The 20,738-nt window shown below is 48.3% G+C and overlaps 1 protein-coding gene across 5 annotated transcripts in view; it reads left to right on the top strand.

The window, feature by feature from the left end:
• The window catches only part of LGR6 (leucine rich repeat containing G protein-coupled receptor 6), a 125,972-nt gene extending 112,898 nt beyond the window's left edge, over window positions 1-13,074 (top strand). For all 5 annotated transcript variants that reach the window (XM_037735419.1, XM_037735420.1, XM_017520116.2 and 2 more), the window contains 4 exons: window positions 1,466-1,591; window positions 2,611-2,771; window positions 7,678-7,758; window positions 11,280-13,074. In XM_037735419.1, the coding sequence (XP_037591347.1) occupies window positions 1,466-1,591; window positions 2,611-2,771; window positions 7,678-7,758; window positions 11,280-12,535 (1,624 nt within the window). In that variant the 3' untranslated portion in view covers window positions 12,536-13,074. The remainder of the gene's footprint in view (window positions 1-1,465; window positions 1,592-2,610; window positions 2,772-7,677; window positions 7,759-11,279) is intronic.
• The last annotated feature ends 7,664 nt before the right edge of the window (window positions 13,075-20,738 follow it).

Genomic DNA, 20,738 nt, shown 5'->3' with positions numbered 1-20,738 from the left:
GTGTGGGGCCTAATAAACAGAGAGCTTGCCTCTTGCAAGCTCTGGAACATCATCTGCTAATGTTCTGCAGTGTTTTGGCAGCCTCAGCCCTCCTCGTCCCTCCTTGCCTGGGTCCTTCCCCCATCCTCTCTATACACCGATAAAGAAGATGTATTGGGCCTGGAGTCCCCTCACACACAGGAGAGTCTCAGAGAGCTCAGGGGTCCCCTGCTTGAGCACTGCTCTAGAGGGCTGCCATTCTGTGGGGCAGCATGGGATCTCAGTTCCTTTAAATTACATAGGATGTAAACAGTGATCAGTGTTGGCTGCATGGTCAGTGTGTCAGGGCTGGAAGGGCCTCTGAGGCAGCTGCCATGTACTGTGGGGCAGGTTATTCACTGCACAAGGGCTCCTGCCCAAGAGGGAGCTGACAGCCTGCCACCTCCTTGCCAAGCTGTGAGTCCTAAAGGCTACCCAGACTGTCTACCCACTGGGCCCTTTTCTGGTTAACACAAAGACTCCTTTTGGGCCAGCTCCAGCCCTGGCCTCAGAGACCATCTAGCCCCACCCACTTCATTTCACAGGTGAGGCCTCCAAGGCCCAGGAGGGGAAGCTTACTCAAAGCCAAGGGCCAGAACTCCCAGCGGGCACACAAGTTCCTCCTCAGGCTGGGGCCATGGCTTTACAACACTCTCACCTCCGTCTTCCCCCTCCTGTTTTCTCTAGCCCTGCCAGATAGGTAGGGTGTATATTTTTATCCCTTTGAAAGATGAGGACACTGAAGCTCAGGCAGATTTGCGGCTCCCCTTGGTTACACAGCAAGTTGGTGACAGCGCCAGGTTTCCTGCCTTCCAGTCCAGGGCTGTTTCCACGACGCACAGTCTGTGGTCTTGGTGTTTGGTTTGGAACCCTGGGCTTCCTCTAATGTGTCTCCAGTAGAAGAACATGCATGTCCTCACCTCTGGCTACAAAGCAGGCTCTACAAGATGGAACGGATGACCCAATCCGTGCTTGTAGCCAGATGACCGGCTCTGTCCAATCCCAGACTCGGGCCTCTATGTCATCAGAAAAATGGTAGGAAAGGCAAGGGATGGGATCAACAACAGGAAGCTTCCCCGGGGGAGTGGGCAGGGCCTCCTGGATGGCACTCAGACCTGGGCATAGGACCTGTGGTTGAGGGAGCTCTGTTACCTACAAATTGGGACAGCTTGGCATTAAGTTAGAACAGTCCCTGTTACATAGTTGGCACCGTTACGTGTTGAATGAATGAGTGAATGAAAGAATGAATAAGCTGTAGATGGTGCCTCTAGCAACTCTTGGCTGCCCTCCTCCCTCGGCATTCAATGCTGTCTTCTAAGCTTCTCTTCTGTCCTTTGCTCCTCTCCTCTTGCTTCCATCCCAGGCACACTGGCCACATCCTCAGCACAGCCCTGCCCCCTCAGCAGTCCCACTGACTGCCAATAACCCTGACCATCCACTGTCCTAGGGACCTGACAGACAACCAGCTGACCACACTGCCCCTGGCTGGACTTGGGGGCTTGATGCATCTGAAGCTCAAAGGGAACCTGGCTCTCTCCCAGGCCTTCTCCAAGGACAGTTTCCCAAAACTGAGGTGAGGGACTGGCTTTTCCCAACACCTGGGTAGGCCAACTGGAGGCTCTGGAGGGACAGGGAGAAAGCCGGACAGCCTCACTCTGAGACAAGCCTACAGGCTTAGGGATTGACCAAGATTTAGTGGAAGGGCTCACCTGACTGCCTGCAGACCAGATGGGATCTGGTTCATGCCTTCTCTTCCGCCTTATCTCCTCGGTAACATTTTCCCCTGTCCCAAGCACCAACCCTAGTGGGCACTGGGACCCAAGAGAATAGAAGTAAGATGATGTGCAGACCCCCTAGTCCTCCTTGTGCTTCACCTGGTTCCACATGTCTAGATTATCTGTCCTCACTTGGGCAGCATCTGAGCCCCTGGAATCAGGGCAGAGCTCAGGAACTGATGAGTGGAAAACAGGCTGCACAGCCAGGCCCTGGTGCTAATGACATCCAGGCCTCCTCCATGCAGCAGCAGTAGTGCAGCCTGTGTGGCCCAAGCCGTGCCTGCTGCATGCTAATGAGATACCCTCAGGGCCTCTGTGCTCACCCTCAGAGGGCACCAAATCCAGCTCCAATATGCCCAGAGATGGGGGAGGGATATGGTGCAGGTTCTCACTGAGGGCCAGAGTGAAGAATGGCTAGGAGAATCCCTGTCTCCTCAAATATAGAAGAGGAGGTGCTGCCTGGGAGGAGGAGCAGAGCACTGGCAGTGCTGTGTAGCCTTGGGGAAGCCTCTCCCCTCTCTGAACCTGCGGAGAGGACTCCTTAAACAATGGGCAGAACGTTTCTCTCCCCATCTCACTTGCCAAGAGGAACCAAGAAAGACAGGAATGCATCCAGAGCCCTTCAGGTCAGGAGTCAGGCTGCAAGGCCCTTACAAAGGAAGCCCAGGAAGCTGCTAGCACAGTGAACAGGGAACTTGAGGGCTGAAGGACAGGTACTGAGTGCCCAGCCCCTGGGATGGAGATCTCTTAAATCAGACTTAGGTCTTAGACCCCAAAGATGCTTAGGCAGCCCACCTGCCCGCTTCTTCCTCACCAGGATCCTGGAGGTGCCTTATGCCTACCAGTGCTGTCCCTATGGGATGTGTGCCAGCTTCTTCAAGGCCTCTGGGCAGTGGGAGGCTGAGGACCTTCACCTTGATGATGAGGAGTCTTCAAAAAGGCCCATGGGCCTCCTTGCCAGACAAGCAGAGAATCACTGTGAGTGACTGGGGGCCCTGGGCTGGGCTGGGAAGAATAGTGGGCTGTGGAGAGGTAGTTAGAAGGGATTCTTTGGGGATCTGAAAGGGCATCTGACAGCGGCTGCAGATGGAAGCCCCGCAGAGGTGGGAGGAGTTGCCTGTGACCTGGGAGGAAACTCTACCTCTGTTTGCACTTCTTCTCTCCAAGACTACACCCAGAGGTGTTTAGGACAAAAAAATGAGGATAATAATGGCTGTGGCAATGTCGCAATATCTGCCTAGCCCTTTGTAGCTCACAATGTGCCTCTGACGCACCATCTCACTTAGCCCTCCCCTTGTGGTCCACATGTTTCTTCTCCTTCAACTGTAGGGTATTCTCAGAGAAGAAGACCCATTATTTCATCAATCTGAGCCAATAGGATTTAATTAAATCAATTGAATTAAACCTATTTCCAGAAAAAAAAAATCCCCGCATAGTATGTCCTAGAACTAACGGAACAGTGTAGGGATTATTGCCATCCAAGTCCATCCTGCACCGCCAGTCTGCCCCACAAGTCTGAAAGTGAGACTTCAGTGGCCACCAGCTGCAAGAGAGTTTGCTGAGCAAGGCCATCCCAGTGCAGGCTGTCTTGGGCCATCTGTCTGTGTTTCTGGAAGAGTTAGGGTAAAAGGCACGTGTTGGAGGCAGGTGGCCAAGTGGGTTTTGAGGGATCATTTACTAAGTGGTGTCTTAGATACTAAGGGCAAAGAAAAGGGTTTCCCTCCCCCCCACCCTGTATTGCAGAACATAAGCAGAATTAGGAGGGAGAGAATAGGGATCCTCTGCTTTGGGAGATTCTTTTTCCACTTCTAACTCTCCAGGACATTTCAAAAGAAACAAACAAAAAAAAAGATCAAATATAAACGTGTAAGAAAAACATCTCATGACAGTGTAGACAGAACTGAGGTCCAAACCCAACTAGTACAACATTTACCAGTCGGATTGCATTGGACCAGTCATGTAGCCATACTGAGCCTTAATTTTCTTTAAATGAGAAAGATAATTGGCTGGGCAAAGTGGCTCATGCCTGTAATTCCAGCACTTTAGGAGGCCAAGGCGGGTCATTTGAGGTCAGGAGTTCGAGACCAGCCTGGCCAAAGTAGTGAAACCCCATGTCTACCAAAATAAAAAAAATTACCCAGCCATGGTGGCATGCATCTGTAGTTCCAGCTACTCGGGAGGCTGAGACAGAAGAATGGCTTAAGCCCAGGAGGCAGAGGTTATAGTGAGCTGAGATCACACCACTGCACTCCAACCTGGGTGACAGAGTGAGACTCTGTTTCAAAAAAAATAAATAAATAAGTAAATGAGAAAGACAATGCATAGCTCATAGGCTGTTGGGGAAGACTAAAAGATTCCATAAATGATGAAGTATGCTCACTGCTACTACTGAGGACTGGGGCCTTCTTGTGTGCATGCACAGGGAGAGTGCAGCTGTGAAGTCCAGGGTACAGTATCTGGAGGGCAAATGGTGGGCAGGCAATCTGGGGGTCTCTGAGAGCCCTCTTCCCAATGTACTAATGCACCTCCCTAGGGAGGGTGTGAGGACCTGATGAGGAGGAGCCCAGCAGCCTGGCTGGCTCTGGGCCCCAGACGGCTGTCCCCGGGGGACATTCCCGGATGTCTGCTGAACACTCCCTCAGGGGGCTGGAGGGAGGAATGGAAACTTTCCTTCCTCAAGGTGAAACTTTCCACCGGGCTTAGGTCTTGGAGAGCCACAGGGCGTCAAGATCGTGGGCTGCCTGCTGCCTGTAACGGGAGCTAGGGCAGGGCCCCCTACTTCCTGTGGGAGCTAATGAGCCTCGAGAAGGAAAGCCAGGAGCTGCTGCTCCAGCCAGATTCTATTTCCTCCTTGTTTGAAGAGTGGTTACTTAACACCTTGGCTGTGACTTTCCCAGCCTCAGACAGAGTCCACAGGTTTCACCCCTTGTGTTTCATTCATGCATTTTGATTTCAAAGAATTGCTGAGCTCTGCTCTGGAGGGGAGGAGTAGGCAGGGAGTGAAAGGTAGAGAGAGGAGGAAATGCCAGGACTCTCTGGGCACAGCTTGGCCTCCTACCCACCCTGATGGTGTCTGGGCCAGGGGCAGCTTCGCAGTCTTCCTGCCTCCTGGGAAAACTCCCAACTGACGGTGTCCACCCTTTAAGTGGAGAGGAAGGAGCCACACAGGAAACAGACTTTGTGAGCCAAAGATGGAACAAGTGCAGCCAACAGAGTCACCTATCCATTACCCTGTGTGATGGAGGAAGAGCCCACAGGATGCCAGCTCTTAAACCTCAATATTGTACAGTTGCCTTTTGAAGACAAGCCATTCTTTCCCCAGCTTGGGTCCTCAGACACATTTCCCAGTCTGACTTGAGAAACTTGTCTTATTCTTTAAAAAGTCTTTCAGTGATGGATTATCACTGCAGAAAAAAAAAAAAGTTTTGTCTTTATACATTATAAAATGTTCTAGATTCTCATTTCAAAAAAAATTTTTTTTTTGAGGTGTAGTTTTGCTCTTGTTACCCAGGCTGGAGTGCAATGGCGTGATCTTGGCTCACCGCAACCTCCGCCTCCTGGGTTCAAGCAATTCTGCTGCCTCAGCTTCCCAAGTAGCTGGGACTAAAGGTGCATGCCACCATGCCCAGCTAATTTTTTTGTATTTTTAGTAGAGATGGGGTTTCACTATGTTGACCAGGGTGGTCTCGATCTCCTGACCTCGTGATCCACCTGCCTTGGCCTCCCAAAGTGCTGGGACTATAGGCGTGAGCCACCACACCTGGCTTATTTCAATATTCTTATAGAATTTGTGGACCTCTAACATGCCTGCAACCCTCTAGAGTTCACAGGACCTAGTTTGAGAAACACTGCGATAGTGAATAAGAAAAAAAAGTGTAGGCCGGGCGCGGTAGCTCACGCCTGTAATCCCAACACTTTGGAGAGGCCCAGGTGGGCGGATCACCTGAGGTTGGGAGTTTGAGAACAGCCTGACCAACATGGAGAAACCCTGTCTCTACTAAAAATACAAAATTAGCCAGGTGTGGTGACACATACCTGTACTCCCAGCTACCTGGGAAGCTGAGGCAAGAGAATCACTTGAACCTGGGAGGCAGAGGTTGTGGTGAGCCGAGATCACACCATCGCACTCCAGCCTGGGCAACAAGAGTGAAATTCCATCTCAAAAAAAAAAGAAAAGAAAAAGAAAAGTTTAAAGCCTAGACTTAGAATTGAAAAGAACGTTAAAGGTGATCTAGTCCCACCTTGATGCTACACTCTGATTCAATGTAAAAGTGCTTTCTCTCACACTGGGGACTTCCTGCTTTAGATCATCAGCGACAAATCATGTTCAGCTCATGCATCTGTAAATCTCCTCTACCCTCCCCACCCTCTGACCTCCCAAAATAATCAGTCCTGGCCGGGCGTGGTAGCTCACGCTGCAATCTCCGCACTTTGGGAGACCGAGGCGGGCGGATCACCTGAGGTCAGGAGTTCAAGATCAGCCTAGCCAACATGGTGAAACCCTTTCTTTAAAAAAAAATCAGTCCCTTGCCTGGGAAGGCATAACAGTAAAACATCTGGGCTCTGTAGTCAGACTAACCTGCATCTGAATTGTGGTCTGTTGCTGTGAGTCTGTGGGCAAGCCACTTAACTTCAATGAGCCTCAGTTTCCTTATCTGTCACCTGCCTCACATGGCTGCTGTGAAGGTTAATGGGACCATGAAGATGAGGACTCGCTGGGCATAGTACCCGGTGCGGAATTAGAACTCAAGGAATGTTAACCCTTATTGTTAAGTAAATCTACTAGCTTAATTTTTCTTCTAATTGATACATGACAGATGTATATTTGTGGGTGGCACGTGTGATTATTTAATACATTCATATAATGTGTAAAGATCAAATCAGAGTTAACTGGGATATTCTTTACCTTAAATATTTGTCTTTTCTTTATGGGAGAAACATTCAAATTATTCCCTTCTAGCTAGGAAATAAACCTGCTGGCTGGTGCCGCTCACTGTAGCATGACAGTTTGCCTCCTTATTGTCTCCACAAGCTCTTTGAGAGCAGGCCCATCTCTTACTGAAATTCTTCTACATTTGCGCAGTGCCCGAATTGCACTCTGCAGATGTGGCCCTACTCTGCATCTGTTGAAGGCGGGGTGTTCCTTTGTTGGACAGTTCTAATTGTGGGAACTTACTCTTGTTAGTAGTTACAAGTAGAATGTCTCCATTAGAATCATAATTTGCCTCCCTCTACAATCCATCCACTAACCCCGGCTCTACCCTCTGGGGAAAAACAGCATGTAGAAGTCTAATTCCTTTACCCCTAAGGGTCCTTCAGCCCTTTGAGAACAGCTGGCATATCCCCACTTACTCTTGCCTCCTCCAAGTTAAACACCACCCAGTTGCCTTGACTGTTTCTCTCATAAATGGCTTCTGCTCCCTCACCGTCCCTAGTTCACAGCTGAACACATTTCAGCTCACTGATGTTTTTCTTAATGTGTAGTTTTCACAACTGGACACAAAATTACAGTGACAGCCCAGCCAGAGTAGAGAAACGTGTGATCACTAGCATATATTCTTAAAACAGCCTCCACTCCAACTCGAAGCAGCACTGGTGAGTAAGGCCGACTAGATAGAGCACAGAGCCCTGGTTGATAGAAAGAGAAGGTCTCCATGAAATGTTTGCTGTACACTTTTCCGTGCAGACCATCCACATGTGGGTAATGGGAAGCTGACCAAATCTTTACCCCCAAGGGTAGAAATGGATGTGCAGGATTGCTGGAATGACCGGTGCTGAGCAGAGTTACAAGGGACAACCGCTTAAAGGAAGGGGTGTTTAGAGGTAGGGCTTGACTGACACCGACACCCAGGTTCCTGCATCACTTTCTTGTCTCTCCTCTCAGATGACCTGGACCTGGATGAGCTCCAGCTGGAGATGGAGGACTCAAAGCCGCACCCCAGTGTCCAGTGTAGCCCTACTCCAGGTGAGATGGTGTCTGAGGAATGGGGGCGAGAGGGAATGAAGAAGGGGCACCCAACCACCTAGTTGGGGTACTAGTTCAGCCAGGCATGTCTGCAGCCACATTCTTTGCCTGACTCCCAGACTGCTGATGGAGGGCCCTCCTTTCATGATACCTGGGGAAGGAACTGGAGTTCTTTCCCTTGGGTGGCTGCTTGCAGGGAGTAGCATGAGTGGAGGGGAAGTCAAGCAATCAGCCAATTAGCATTTATGCATCCAGGAGAAAACTACTGTCACACAGGAGAGAAGCAGGAAAGAATGCCTTGACCCCCACTGCGCAGGGTGACACGTGGGACTGCTTTTGAGTATTCCCTGAGTCTAAAACCCATACCACAGAATCCTAGAGCCAGGTGGGACTCTGAAAGGTCACCTTCTCCATCCCTTACTGCTCCATCCCAGGAAGATTACGGTGTCTGTTAAAACTCTGCACAGTAGAAAAACTCCATAGTATCCCTGGGTAACTCCTTATAGCACCATCTAACCCTTACAGTTGGGGAAGCCTCCTTTAGAGTCTAACCTAAATCCATCTTGCTGTAAAAAAAATAAAACAAGTAAGAAAACTCTCTTTCTCTTTGGTGTAATTCAACTTGAGATGTTTAGGGTGAGGAAATCCCTTCCCTTGCATATAAAATGCTAACAAGGCCGCAGAAGGCGGCAAGCACCATGCTGCTTAGACAAGGATGGGAACTCTTCAGAATGAACAGAACGTGATGAACAGTTTGTTTCTTCTATTTCATTCCACCTCCATTTTCCAGTTTTCCAGCTTTCTCTGGCCCAGGACCTTTGCCTTCTCCCTTTACCTTCTCTAAAGCCTATATAGAGTGGTTGCCTGACCTTGCCCAGCCCGAGTTCTCAGCGCTTGGTGACAACAGCACGCCCCCTAGTGCCAGCTTGGGGCCAGAGCACTAACCCAACCTGGAGGAAGCAGGTGCTGTTTCTGACTTGGAAACACACATGCTTCATTCACAGTGCCATCGAAATTTCACCTCTGAAAACCAGTAATCGGCAGGGATGAGGTAAAAGAGGAAGTTCCAAAAGACAAAGTCCAACTTAAGCTTGCTTCTAAAGTAACTCATACCAAGTGGTCGAATAATTATGGTACATTTTATGGTATATAAAATATGTTTTGAGTAATATAAAGATATTTTCTGGGAAAAAATTTGGGAAAGTCTGCTTGATAAAAATGTAACTTAAAGAGAATGAGAAACTTATGTACAGCTGTCTTAGTCCACTTTGTGTTGCTATAACAGAATACCTGAGGCTAGGTAATTTATAAAGAAAGAGGTTTGTTTGACTCACAATTCTGGTGGCTGGAAGGTTCAAGCCTGGGCATCTGATGAGGGCCTCAGGCTGCTTCAACTTGTGATTGAAAGCAGAAGGGGAGCGGTGTGTGCAAATAGATCACAGGGTGAGAGAGAGGCTGGACTCCCTTTAATAACCTGCTCTTAGGGAACTAATCCATTCCCTGGATTGATGGAGAACTCACTCACTCCCACAGGAGGACATTAATCTGTTCCTGAGAGATCTGCCCCCATGACCAGACACCTCCCACTAGGCCCCCCCTAACACTGTCACACTGGGGATTCCATTTCAGCATGAGTTTTGGTGAAGACAAACCATATCCAAATGATAGCAACAGAAAAATCTTAATTTAGTTTGTTTTGTTTTGTTTTATTTTTTATAGAGATGGGGTTTCACCATGTTGGCTAGAATGGTCTCAATCTCCTGACCTCGTGATCCACCCACCACAGCTTCTCAGAGTACTGGGATTACAGGCGCGAGCCACCACACCCGGCCTTTAATTTAGTTTAAAAACCTATGTGTATGTATGTATTTTTTAAAGACCAGAAGGAAACACATGAAAATAATGAGCTATCTCTGAGAAGTGATAGCTTTTTAAATTTTTCCATGTTATATTTTCAAATTTTCTACAATTATCACCTATTATATTTGGTAATAAGAAAAAAATGATTTAAAAATAGCTCCCACAGGCCAGGCATGGTGGCTCACATCTGTAATCCCAGCACTTTGGGAGGTCGAGGTGGGTGTATCACCTGAGGTCAGGAGCTTGAGATTAGCCTGGCCAACATGGTGAAACCCCATCTTTACTAAATAAATACAAAAATTAGCCAGGCTGGTGATATGTGCCTGTAATCCCAGCTACTTGGGAGGCTGAGGCAGGAGAATTGCTTGAACCTGGGAGGCGGAGGTTGCAGTGAGCCAAGATCTTGCCACTACATTCNAAAAAAAAAAAAAAAAAAAAAAAAAAAAAAAAAAAAAAAAAAAAAAAAAAAAAGTTAGCTCCCACAAAAGCCTCTCAAATTCACAAGCTACCTAGAAATACATTGAAGAAAAAGAGTCTGAAGCCAAAGGAAATGAAGAAATAATATTTCCAAAGTTACAAGGTGATTTAGGAAGACTTTGGGGAGATGGATGGCAAACACCAGGATGTCACCCATCTCGAATGGACACACGTAGGAAAGAAGTCATCTGTATTTTGATTTACTGGACTTCAGACACTTTACCTCCCAAACACTGATTGACTGACAAATACTAAATGTGGTCCGTACCCCTCTCACAGAGCAAGGGAGGCAGGCTGGTAGAATATTTGGTCAGGATTCTCCCACAGTGGGAGCTTAGTGGATTACGGGGGACTGACTGAGAGAAACAGAGGCTCAGGCATAGACCAGTTGCTATCTGGGCAGTCCCTCACACCTCTGTCCCTACCCGCCATGTCTCCCAAAGCTGACATCCTCTCCACTCCCTGATGGCAGCCTGTACTTCCTTTCTTTCAAGTGCTGTCCTTCACTTAACATTTGCTCACTGTCTGGGTTTGTACCGTGTGTGTGCGCTTATATCTTTCTTTGAGAGAGAGAGTTGTGCTCTATCAGCCAGGCTGGAGTGCAGTGACACGATCTCGGCTCACTGCAACCTTCAGCTTCCAGGTCCTGGGATTCTCCTGGACCTGGAGATTCTCCTGCTTCAGCCTCTCAAGTAGCTGGGGCTACAGGTGTGTGCCACCACACCCAGCTAATTTTTTGTGTTTGTAGTAGAGATGGGGTTTTGCTATGTTGGCCAGGCTGGTCTCAAACTCCTGACCTCAGGCGATCCAGCCCCTTGGCCTCCAGAAGTGCTGGGATTAGAGTCATGAGTCGCCACGCCCGACCTATATTCTATGTTCTGCCTTATTGAGAGGAGGGTTGGGGTTACCCCACCTGCAGCTCTTTGGAAGAAGAGTCGTATGTCCCACTGCTCCTCCCCACAACCCCAGCTGGGAGTCTCTAAGGTGAGAGACTCTCCAACTGGGAGTTCTCTGGGGGCAGAAGCCAGGTCAGCCTCCCTTAGACCTCGAGTTTTCTGAGGGCAGACGCCATGCTCATCTCCTTTTGACTGGAAATTCTCTGAGTGCAGAGGCTGACCTTGCCCTCAGGACCTGGTCCCAGCATCCTCTGGCCCAGGGCTAATGCCGGATCCTCTCTCCTACAGGCCCCTTCAAGCCCTGTGAGCACCTCTTTGAAAGCTGGGGCATCCGCCTGGCCGTGTGGGCCATCGTGTTGCTCTCGGTGCTCTGCAATGGACTGGTGCTGCTGACCGTGTTCGCCGGCGGGCCTGTCCCCCTGCCCCCGGTCAAGTTTGTGGTAGGTGCAATTGCAGGCGCCAACACCTTGACTGGCATCTCCTGTGGCCTTCTAGCCTCGGTCGATGCCCTGACCTTTGGCCAGTTCTCTGAGTACGGCGCCCGCTGGGAGACGGGGCTGGGCTGCCGGGCCACGGGCTTCCTGGCGGTACTGGGGTCGGAGGCGTCGGTGCTGCTGCTCACCCTGGCCGCGGTGCAGTGCAGCGTCTCGGTCTCCTGCGTCCGGGCCTACGGGAAGTCCCCCTCCCTGGGCAGCGTCCGAGCAGGGGTCCTGGGCTGCCTGGCGCTGGCCGGGCTGGCCGCCGCGCTGCCGCTGGCCTCCGTGGGCGAATATGGGGCCTCCCCGCTCTGCCTGCCCTACGCGCCGCCCGAGGGCCAGCCCGCAGCGCTGGGCTTCGCCGTGGCCCTGGTCATGATGAACTCCTTCTGCTTCCTGGTCGTGGCCGGCGCCTACATCAAACTCTACTGTGACCTGCCGCGGGGCGATTTCGAGGCCGTGTGGGACTGCGCCATGGTGAGGCACGTGGCCTGGCTCATCTTCGCAGATGGGCTCCTCTACTGTCCCGTGGCCTTCCTCAGCTTCGCCTCCATGCTGGGCCTCTTCCCCGTCACGCCCGAGGCCGTCAAGTCCGTCCTGCTGGTGGTGCTGCCCCTGCCTGCCTGCCTCAACCCGCTGCTCTACCTGCTCTTCAACCCCCACTTCCGCGATGACCTTCGGAGGCTCCGGCCCCGCGCAGGGGCCCCAGGGCCCCTCGCCTTCGCTGCAGCCGGGGAGCTGGAGAAGAGCTCCTGCGATTCTACCCAGGCCCTGGTGGCCTTCTCCGACGTGGATCTCATTCTGGAAGCTTCTGAGGCTGGGCGGCCCCCTGGGCTGGAAACGTACGGCTTCCCCTCAGTGACCCTCATCTCCTGTCAGCAGCCAGGGACCCCCAGGCTGGAGGGCAGCCATTGTGTAGAGCCGGAGGGGAACCACTTTGGGAACCCCCAATCTTCCATGGATGGAGAACTGCTGCTGAGGGCAGAGGGGGCCAAGCCAGCAGGGGGAGGCTCGTCAGGGGTTGGCGGCTTTCGGCCCTCTGGCTTGGCCTTTGCTTCACACGTGTAAAATGTCCCTCCCCATTCTTCTCTTCCCTGTCTTCCCTTTCCTCTCTCCCCCTCGGTGAATGATGGCTGCTTCTAAAATAAATACAACCAAAACTCAGCAGTGTGATCCATAGCAGGATGGCCCAGTCCCTGGCTCCATTGATCGCCTCTCTCCTGTGACCGTCACCATGAGTCCTCTTGGCCTGGCTTTTGCTTGGCTTTCCTCAGCTTCACCTTCATGCCTTGTCATGTCTGAAGCTGTGAGCCAGAGACCTGGACGTTTGTCTGCTTAAGAGAAATGAGGGAAGTAAAGAGAGTGAAGAGGTGGGGGGTTGATCAGGGCACAATGGACAGGGAGACCTCACAGAGAAAGGCCTGGAAGGTGATTTCCCATGTGACTCATCGATAGGATACAATATGTGTTCTGTGTGCCATTAATCTTGACATATGCCATGCATAAAGACTTCCTATTAAAATAAGCTTTGGAAGAGATTACACATGATGTCCTTTTCTTAGAGATTCACAGTGCATGATACTGTAATAAAGGCCTTGAGAAGTCCTGCAGTAGTAAAATCTATTGAGCGTTGTATAACCCAGTTCCCTGAATTATTTGGTATAGGTTTTTGTTGGCTTGTTTTTTTTTTTTTTTTTTTTCCTGGAATATCTATTAACAAGACAGAACTTAGTACTGTTCTCTCCCAGGGAGCTCATCTCTGTACCATCTGGTGCTACCCAGTGACATCAAAAAATGCCACCACTTCCTGAAAGCCCTGATCCTAGGATGAACTGCCAGAGGTAACTGATGATTCCATCCACCAGTAGAGACTCTCAACACTTTACCTCCCACCTCTCTTATCCTATGCTGGGATGGATGAGGAGAAGCCTGCCGTTGTGTTTCCAGACCCAGACCCCTGAGTTGGGATCTCTGTGTGTTCTCTCATCACCCTGCCGTCAACCCCAGCAAGCCCAAGCACCAGTGAAAGTTTGTCTGCTACAAGACGGATAGTAGGGTTCCTGGATCCTGGCAGGGCTGTCTGAGTTCCCTCTGGCTCTTAGTTGCCTTCTTAGGTTTCTCCATCAGATGTCCCCTGCCACCTCCTGCCACAAGCCAGGTCCTGCCTACTCTTTGGGACAAGGAGGCCTTAGCTAGAAAAGAGAAGGGATTTGTATTGTAGGTATTGAATTTTAGAAAGCATTGCAGGTATCTGGCACCCTGGGTGCCTCAAATAGGCTGCTGACTCTTCTGCCTCTCCCCTCATGACCTTTCTACCTGTGGTTTACCAAGTAAGTGTCTGAGCATTTCCAGAATGCCCCCATTAACCAGCCCCAAATACACACATATTCAATCTGAGAGTGAGGAGGTGAGAGCAGGGGCATCCTTCCAGACATTAAAGGTAATTCTTGGAGACATAAAAAGAGAATCCAAGACTCAGAGAAGGGCAAGTCTTGCTCTAGGGTACCCTAATATCAGTCACATCTAGAGGATAGGTCTAGAATTCTGAGACCAGATGGAAAACAATCTTCTTCCTCAATTCTGGTGTGGTCCTCAGCCAGGCCCTATCCCCAGGGACTATTGAAACAGCGACCCCCAAGAAAGTCCTTCTTCTAATTTTGTATTTCAAGTTTCTGCAGCTTAGCTTCTCTGCTATCTCTCTGCTGTCCCCAATGCCTAGTTCTGACACAGGACAAAAAGGTTGCCTAGGCTGAGGCAGGTGGGGTAGCTTCATGGATGAAACTTGATTCATTTCTAAATCTTATCTGCTAGTTGCCTGGTCTCTTATAGGCTCTAAAGCAGAATGTGCCGACTTTGTAATCCCAGAAGAACCTTAGGGTCCTACCATGAAGCCAGCCTCGCTAAATGATGGCAGGTTTATTAATTAGTTGTTTATTTGAGAACGCTGCTCTCCCAATTTCCCCAGAGCTGATCAAAAACTCTTAAAGGAAAGAGTTTGCTCTACTTTGGGTACTAAGAATTGGTGACTCTTATCAGGGAAAGGAATTCTTTCTCTGAAATGCCTTAGGGATGACAAAACTTGTACAATTTTTGGGACCCTTAGCTTGTAAAAAGTCACTCCAGATCCCTTCTCACTCCCTGCCTCCACCATGAGATCATTGTTCCCCTTGGAGTTAAGGAGTCTGTGTTGAGGTGGAGTACAGGGGCCATGCGTTAGAGGTTTAAGAGTTACAGGAACTGCTCCCTATAGGTGGCCTCTTCTATGAAAAGGGGACTAGTGATTTTTGGCTGCAAGCTCTAGGGTAGCACCACTGTCACCTTATCATCTGCTTCTAAAGATCCAGACATGTGCTGGCCAGTGGAGCATCTGCTGAACCTTCGAATTAGAGGAGAGGTGTGGAGGAGGGAAGTGGAGGTGTTTGCCATTAACTGTTTTGATCATTCAGAAAGTCTGGTTGATACATGCTTACCCAAAATAAAGTGTGGCAGTTTGTTTTTTGGTTTTTGACTGAATTTCTAGCAAGTCAGTATGTTACCCCTTTGGTTGTCTTCATTATGATTTGTAGAAGATTATGAAGACTATGTGTGTCTTTGATCACAAAATCAAAAAGCAAATTATTCAATGCACCTAAATGCATTTTGTTGGGTTGACGAAATCTTCCAAAATGGTGTCCATGGGGAAGAATCTGTCCAAGAGGGGTGTGGGGATGGCAACGTTGAGAACCGCTGACCACGTGTGTTGCCCTGTGCTCTGTGTTCTGTGCATTGGTAACTGGTGCCAACTACAATCTCATCTCAGACCGACTTGTGGAAGAGAAACTGTTATGGCAGAAATGGTTTTTATAAGCACCCTTGAACATACCAATGGTAAAATCCAAAAAATGCAGAGCTGAGATTTGAAGGCTATGGATGAACAGAGCCCCTAGCTGGGCCTTCTCCTTACCTTCCTCTCTCCTCCTCTAGCCTCCAATATCCTTCTAGTTTCCCTTTCCAGGAAGGATAAAAGGTCTAAAGGGTAGAATAAAAAAGGGAGAGCTGACAATAAATAGGCCTGAGCGAGGATAATGGGAAGTAGCTAGAACACGTTTTTGTATGTTCTTCTATTTTTTCTTTAAATTTTTTTTACCTTTTGAAACATTTTTATTAAAAAAATTTTTTCTTCTTATTTTATAAGCCAACATCAGAGCTACAGTAGCTAAAACCCTTGATCCTCTCCGGGACCATCTCTTCTAACTACCTCTGCTCTGCTTTAGCAAGTTCTTCCACCCACCACCCCCACCTCACTTCTGAGTTTCAGTTCCATGTCTTCTCCAGTTGCTTTAAGTATAAGGATTGTTAAGAATTTGGATTCTTCTGTATAATAAAGCGAAAGTGAAATATGATATGTGTCCCTCAACTGCTTTCTGCTGCCTCTGGTGAAGCCATGGAAGTGGCCAGAGGTATTTGAGAGAGGAGTGACCAGTGGCAAGGCTCTTCCTTTACCTGTCTTCTGAGTTCTGGAGCAACTAGTGCCCTAGGTGCTCCTTGGCACAGCTAAGCAGGCTCAGGGTTGAAATTTGGAAGTATCAGAATCCATTCCACTCACCCATATCAAAGTGCCCTTTTTGTGGTTGGCACTGGATTAGACATAGAATAATCTAAAGAAAGCAGTGAACAGGTTGGGCCTTCAATATTCAGACCCTAAACACCTTCTCAGACCCAACCCTAATGCTGAGGTTTCCTGATAATGTGAACCCCAAAGTTCCTCTCCATGAGTGCACGCTGTCACACATTCTGCCTTGGGAATCCCCCCAACCTTGCTTCAGAGTGTGATGATGCCCTCAAGACAACAAGTGGCCCCTTCTCAAGGGAGGGAAGGAGATTGAGTTCAACAAAACTTGCAATCATGGGGACAAGGTGCTAGTCCCAGAACGGCATTAGGGCTTTACCGATCTAGTGCCTGACTCCCTTCTGAGTGGAAGACTGGTGCCTTCATGAGTACCTGCCCTCCACTCTTGAAACAAGATGATTTCGGATGGGTGTGGTGGCTCACACCTGTGATCCCAGTGCTTTGGGAGGCCGAGGCAGGTGGATCACAAGGTCAGGAGTTCAAGACCAGCCTGACTAATATGGTAAAACTCTGCCTCTACTAAAAATACAAAAAAATTAGCTGGGCATTGTGGCATGTGCCTGTAGTCCCAGCTGCTCAGGAGGCTGAGGCAGGAGAATCGCTTGAACCTGGGAGGCAGAGGTTGCGGTGAGCTAAGACGGCACCACTGCACTCCAGCCTGGGCAATAGAGTGAAACTCCATCTCAAAAAAAAGAAAAGAAAAGAGAATATTTCAAACCTCAAACCCTCTATCTTTCTGGTTCAACTACAGGAAAGACCATTTCCTCAGCTGATCTTCTTAGACTGGACTAAGAGACAGAAACCCAGGAGTTAACTCAAGTAAGTACGTGTTTCTTGAGAGGATCCACGTGAAGAAATAAAGGAGGCAGAATCTCAGCAAATAAATCCAAGGCCAAAAAGAGCAGTAGGACTGGGCCTTGTGGTACCTGAAACTAGAGGGCCACTCTGGGTTCACTCTGTGATTATTCTCTGTGGTGCCCACAATTAGCCAGTTCAGCTGCTTTCTGGAGGCCTGTTTTATATCTGTCTGCTTCTCAACCATGATCAGCTGCTGTCAACCCACCCCTTTTGTTTAAAAAGCTTTTCATACATTTAATTTTTGAATAAGTAATACATTCACATGGTTCAAATAACATGTTCTTAACAGTTTCCCTCCCATCTCCATCCCTATTTGCTTATTTCCCAAGGCTCCTTGCTTACCACTGTTATTAGTTTCTTATATAGCCTTCCAGAGTTTTGAAAATGTATATACTAGCAAGATGCATATATATGCTTATTTTTCCTGTTTACCAAAGTAGCACACCACAGTCCTGCTTCTGCTTCTTTAACTTGCTAATATAGCTCAAAGACATTTCTTCATCAATAAAGAAAGCATTCTAATGTTTTTGAAGCAGGTTATAGCCCATTATGTAGATGTATCATGATTTCATCTTATCACTCCCCTTCTGAGAGACATTTGGGTTGCTTACTCTTTTGCACTTATAAGCAATGCTGTAACAAGTAACCTTGCATGAATGTCATTTAGCACCTGTGTAAGAAAGTATATCTGTAAGATAAATTCCCAGAAGTGGAATTGCTGGGTCAAAAGAATAATTTTTGAGAGGATACATGTGAAGCAATAAGGGAGACAGAATAATTCTTTTGACCCAGCAATGGGGTAAAGAAAAGGTATGATTATTTATTGCACAAATGAATTGTTTCCTTTGACTCACAGCCTGTGTTTATTGGTAGCTTCTGCTTATGTGCTCCTCACTATGATTCCTGTCCTTCCTCAAGGTCTCTGGATGCATCCTTTCAGCTTTCAATTCCTGGGCTAATTTCCTTGTCATTTTCCTTTTTAAATTTCCCAGAATAATATCCTGAAAAATTGAGAGAGAATCAAATGAGTAATATCCTGAAAGACTGAGCGAATGGAACTAGCCAAACTTCCTTTTCTACAAAAGGCCAAATCATAGGTTAATGGCCAACAAGTGGGTTGATCTCTCTTAGGCCAGGAACCTGTCCCGGTTTGCTAAATTATAGTGTGTGAATGGGTACCTTTGTGTGGGGTCATATTGGACAAAATATAACTGCTCAGGACTTCTCTTGGGAAGGGCTGTGGGCAGGGCTACTCTCTCAGAATGGACAGCAGGCACAGCAGGAAAGTTCCCAGTAAGCAGGGATCATGCTGGTCTCATTCACTGTTGTAACCTCAGTCCTTTTCATGAGGTCTAGCACAAGAAAGGTGCTCAATTAATTTGTCGAAAAAGAGTATTAAGAAATTAATAGGCTAGGCATGGTGGCTGACAACCGTTAATACCAGCACTTTGGAAGGCCAAGGTGGACAGGTCGCTTGAGCTTGGAAATTCAAGACCAGCCTGGGCAACATGGCGAAACCCCATCTCTCAAAAAATACAAAAATTAGCTGGGCATGGTGGTGTGCACCTGTAGTCTCAGCTACTTGAAAGGCTGAAGTGGGAGGCCTGGGAGGTTGCAGCAAGCCAAGATCATGCCACTGCACTCCAGCCTGGGGAAAAGCAAGACCCTGTCTCAAAGAAAAAAAAAAGAAAGAAATTAATATATCCATGTACATCCATAAAGATTCTGTTTTCCTACCTCATGTTCTTACTCATAAGTGGGTGTTGAACAATGAAAACGCATGGACACAGGGAAGGGAACATCACATACCAGGCCCTGTTGGGGGGTGGGGGGCTAGGGGAGGTATAGCAGGGTATGGGGGGATAGGGGAGGGATAGCAGGGGGTGAGGGTATAGGGGAGGGATAGCATTAGGAGAAATACCTAATGTAGATGACGGAGTGATGGATGCAGCAAACCACCATGGCATGTGCACACCCATGTAACAAACCTCCATGCTCTGCACATATATACCAGAGCTTAAAGTATAATAATAATTAGAAAAAAGAAAAAAAAAAGATTCTGTTTTCCAACCTAAAGGGGCCATCTGACCAGGAGATGTAAATAACCCAGAATGGGCAGATAGTTATATGGTGAGATTCGAAGGCTACCAAGTTCCCCAACCCTCTCCTTTATAACAGCTTCTTCCCTGGCTACCCCAGAGGCTGAAATTCCACCATCATAGTTACTTATTCCTTCAGGTTAGGAATATAGCCCTTTGCCCAGGGCATCTGTTCCTTTAGAAGAAAGGAAATGGCCACTTCCTTTCTTCTGGTAACATCAATTTGACCTTCCTTCAGGCGACTACCTTCACTGCTCTCTACTGCACACCTTTCAGGTGGGGTTGACCCTAGGCCAGATTCCAGAGGTGGGAATATAACCCAGATCCTATCAGCTTATTCTAATCCCTGGCCCCAGCGATTGGTTCAAGGATGGGTTTACATCTCAAATCCTTCTAATGAGATCCAACTTGAGAACTTTGCTGGAGCCGATGGGAAAGAAGTACTCTTTCACTGGAGTGCTGGACTGGTAGGAAGAAAGCTGCTGGTATCTGTCTTGCCACTTGGAGAGAAATGAATCCTGATGGCATTATTTGAGCATCTGTACTTAGCCATTCCTGAAGGCACATTTGGATTTAGGTTGTAGACCAATACTTTTTGTTTGCTCAGGTAAGATCGTTAGATTTCTGTCACCTGCATGGAAGAGAAGCCAGATAGGTTTCTCCCTCTCTGCATCACTTTCTATCTATGGCCGAGGAGTAAACCCATTGACCTATTTTCAACTGTTAGTGTGGAAGAGGGCAGTTATTGAATGAATTTTTTTTTTTTTAAATATAAGGGTCTCACTTTGTCACCCAGGCTGGAGTGCAGTGGTACAATCATGGCTCCCTGCAGCCTTGACCTCCTGGCCTCAAGCGATCTTCCCACCTCAGCCTCCTGAGTAGCTGGGACCACAGGCATGCACCACCACACCCTGAGAGTTTTTTAAATTTTTAGTAGAGATGGGGGTCTCACGAACTTCTGCTCTCGAACATCTGAATACAAGTGATTCTTCTGCCTCCGCCTTCCAGGGTCCTAGGATTATAGACAAGAGCTACCATGCCTGGCCTAAATGGGAATTTTGATGAGCAAAAGTATTTGATGAGACAGAAGTATTGTCAGGATGGGTTAACAGTGGGCCTGGGTGGAAAATCCCTAGCAGGGAACCTAAGTCAAGAGAATGCTGAAGGAGTAAAGATAATAAAAAGGGAAGATGAGAAGGTAACAGACCAACCTAATTTACTTCATCACTAAACCAGAGATCCACAGGCTCTGCCCCGGGTCCCTGGATTATGCAGGAAGTTTCAGAATTGCAGAACAGCCAAGTGTCAGCTTTGGGATAAACCTCAGAGAGCATTCAAGTCATGTCCACATTTTATAGAGGAGAAACTTGCCCATTATCCCACAGCCACTCTGTGGAGACAGACGTAAAAATATTAGAACAGGGCCAGGCGTGGTGGTTCATACCTGCAATCCCAACACTTTGGGAGGCCAAGGTGGGTGGATCACCTGAAGTCAGGAGTTTGAAACCAGCCTGGCCAACATGGTGAAACCCCGTCTCTATTAAAAATACAAAAAATAGCTGGGCGTGGTGGTGGGCGCCTGTAATTCCAGCTACTCAGGAGGCTGAGGCAGGACACCTTCGCTTGAAGGTGGAGGTTGCAGTGAGCCAAGATGGTGCCATCGCATTCCAGCCTGGGTGATGAGAGTGAAACTTTGTCTCAAAAA

Source organism: Cebus imitator, unplaced genomic scaffold (assembly GCF_001604975.1).
Source record: "Cebus imitator isolate Cc_AM_T3 unplaced genomic scaffold, Cebus_imitator-1.0 Scaffold802, whole genome shotgun sequence".
Taxonomy (NCBI): Eukaryota; Metazoa; Chordata; class Mammalia; order Primates; family Cebidae; genus Cebus; species Cebus imitator.
This window is presented reverse-complemented; position numbering and strand designations above follow the sequence as displayed.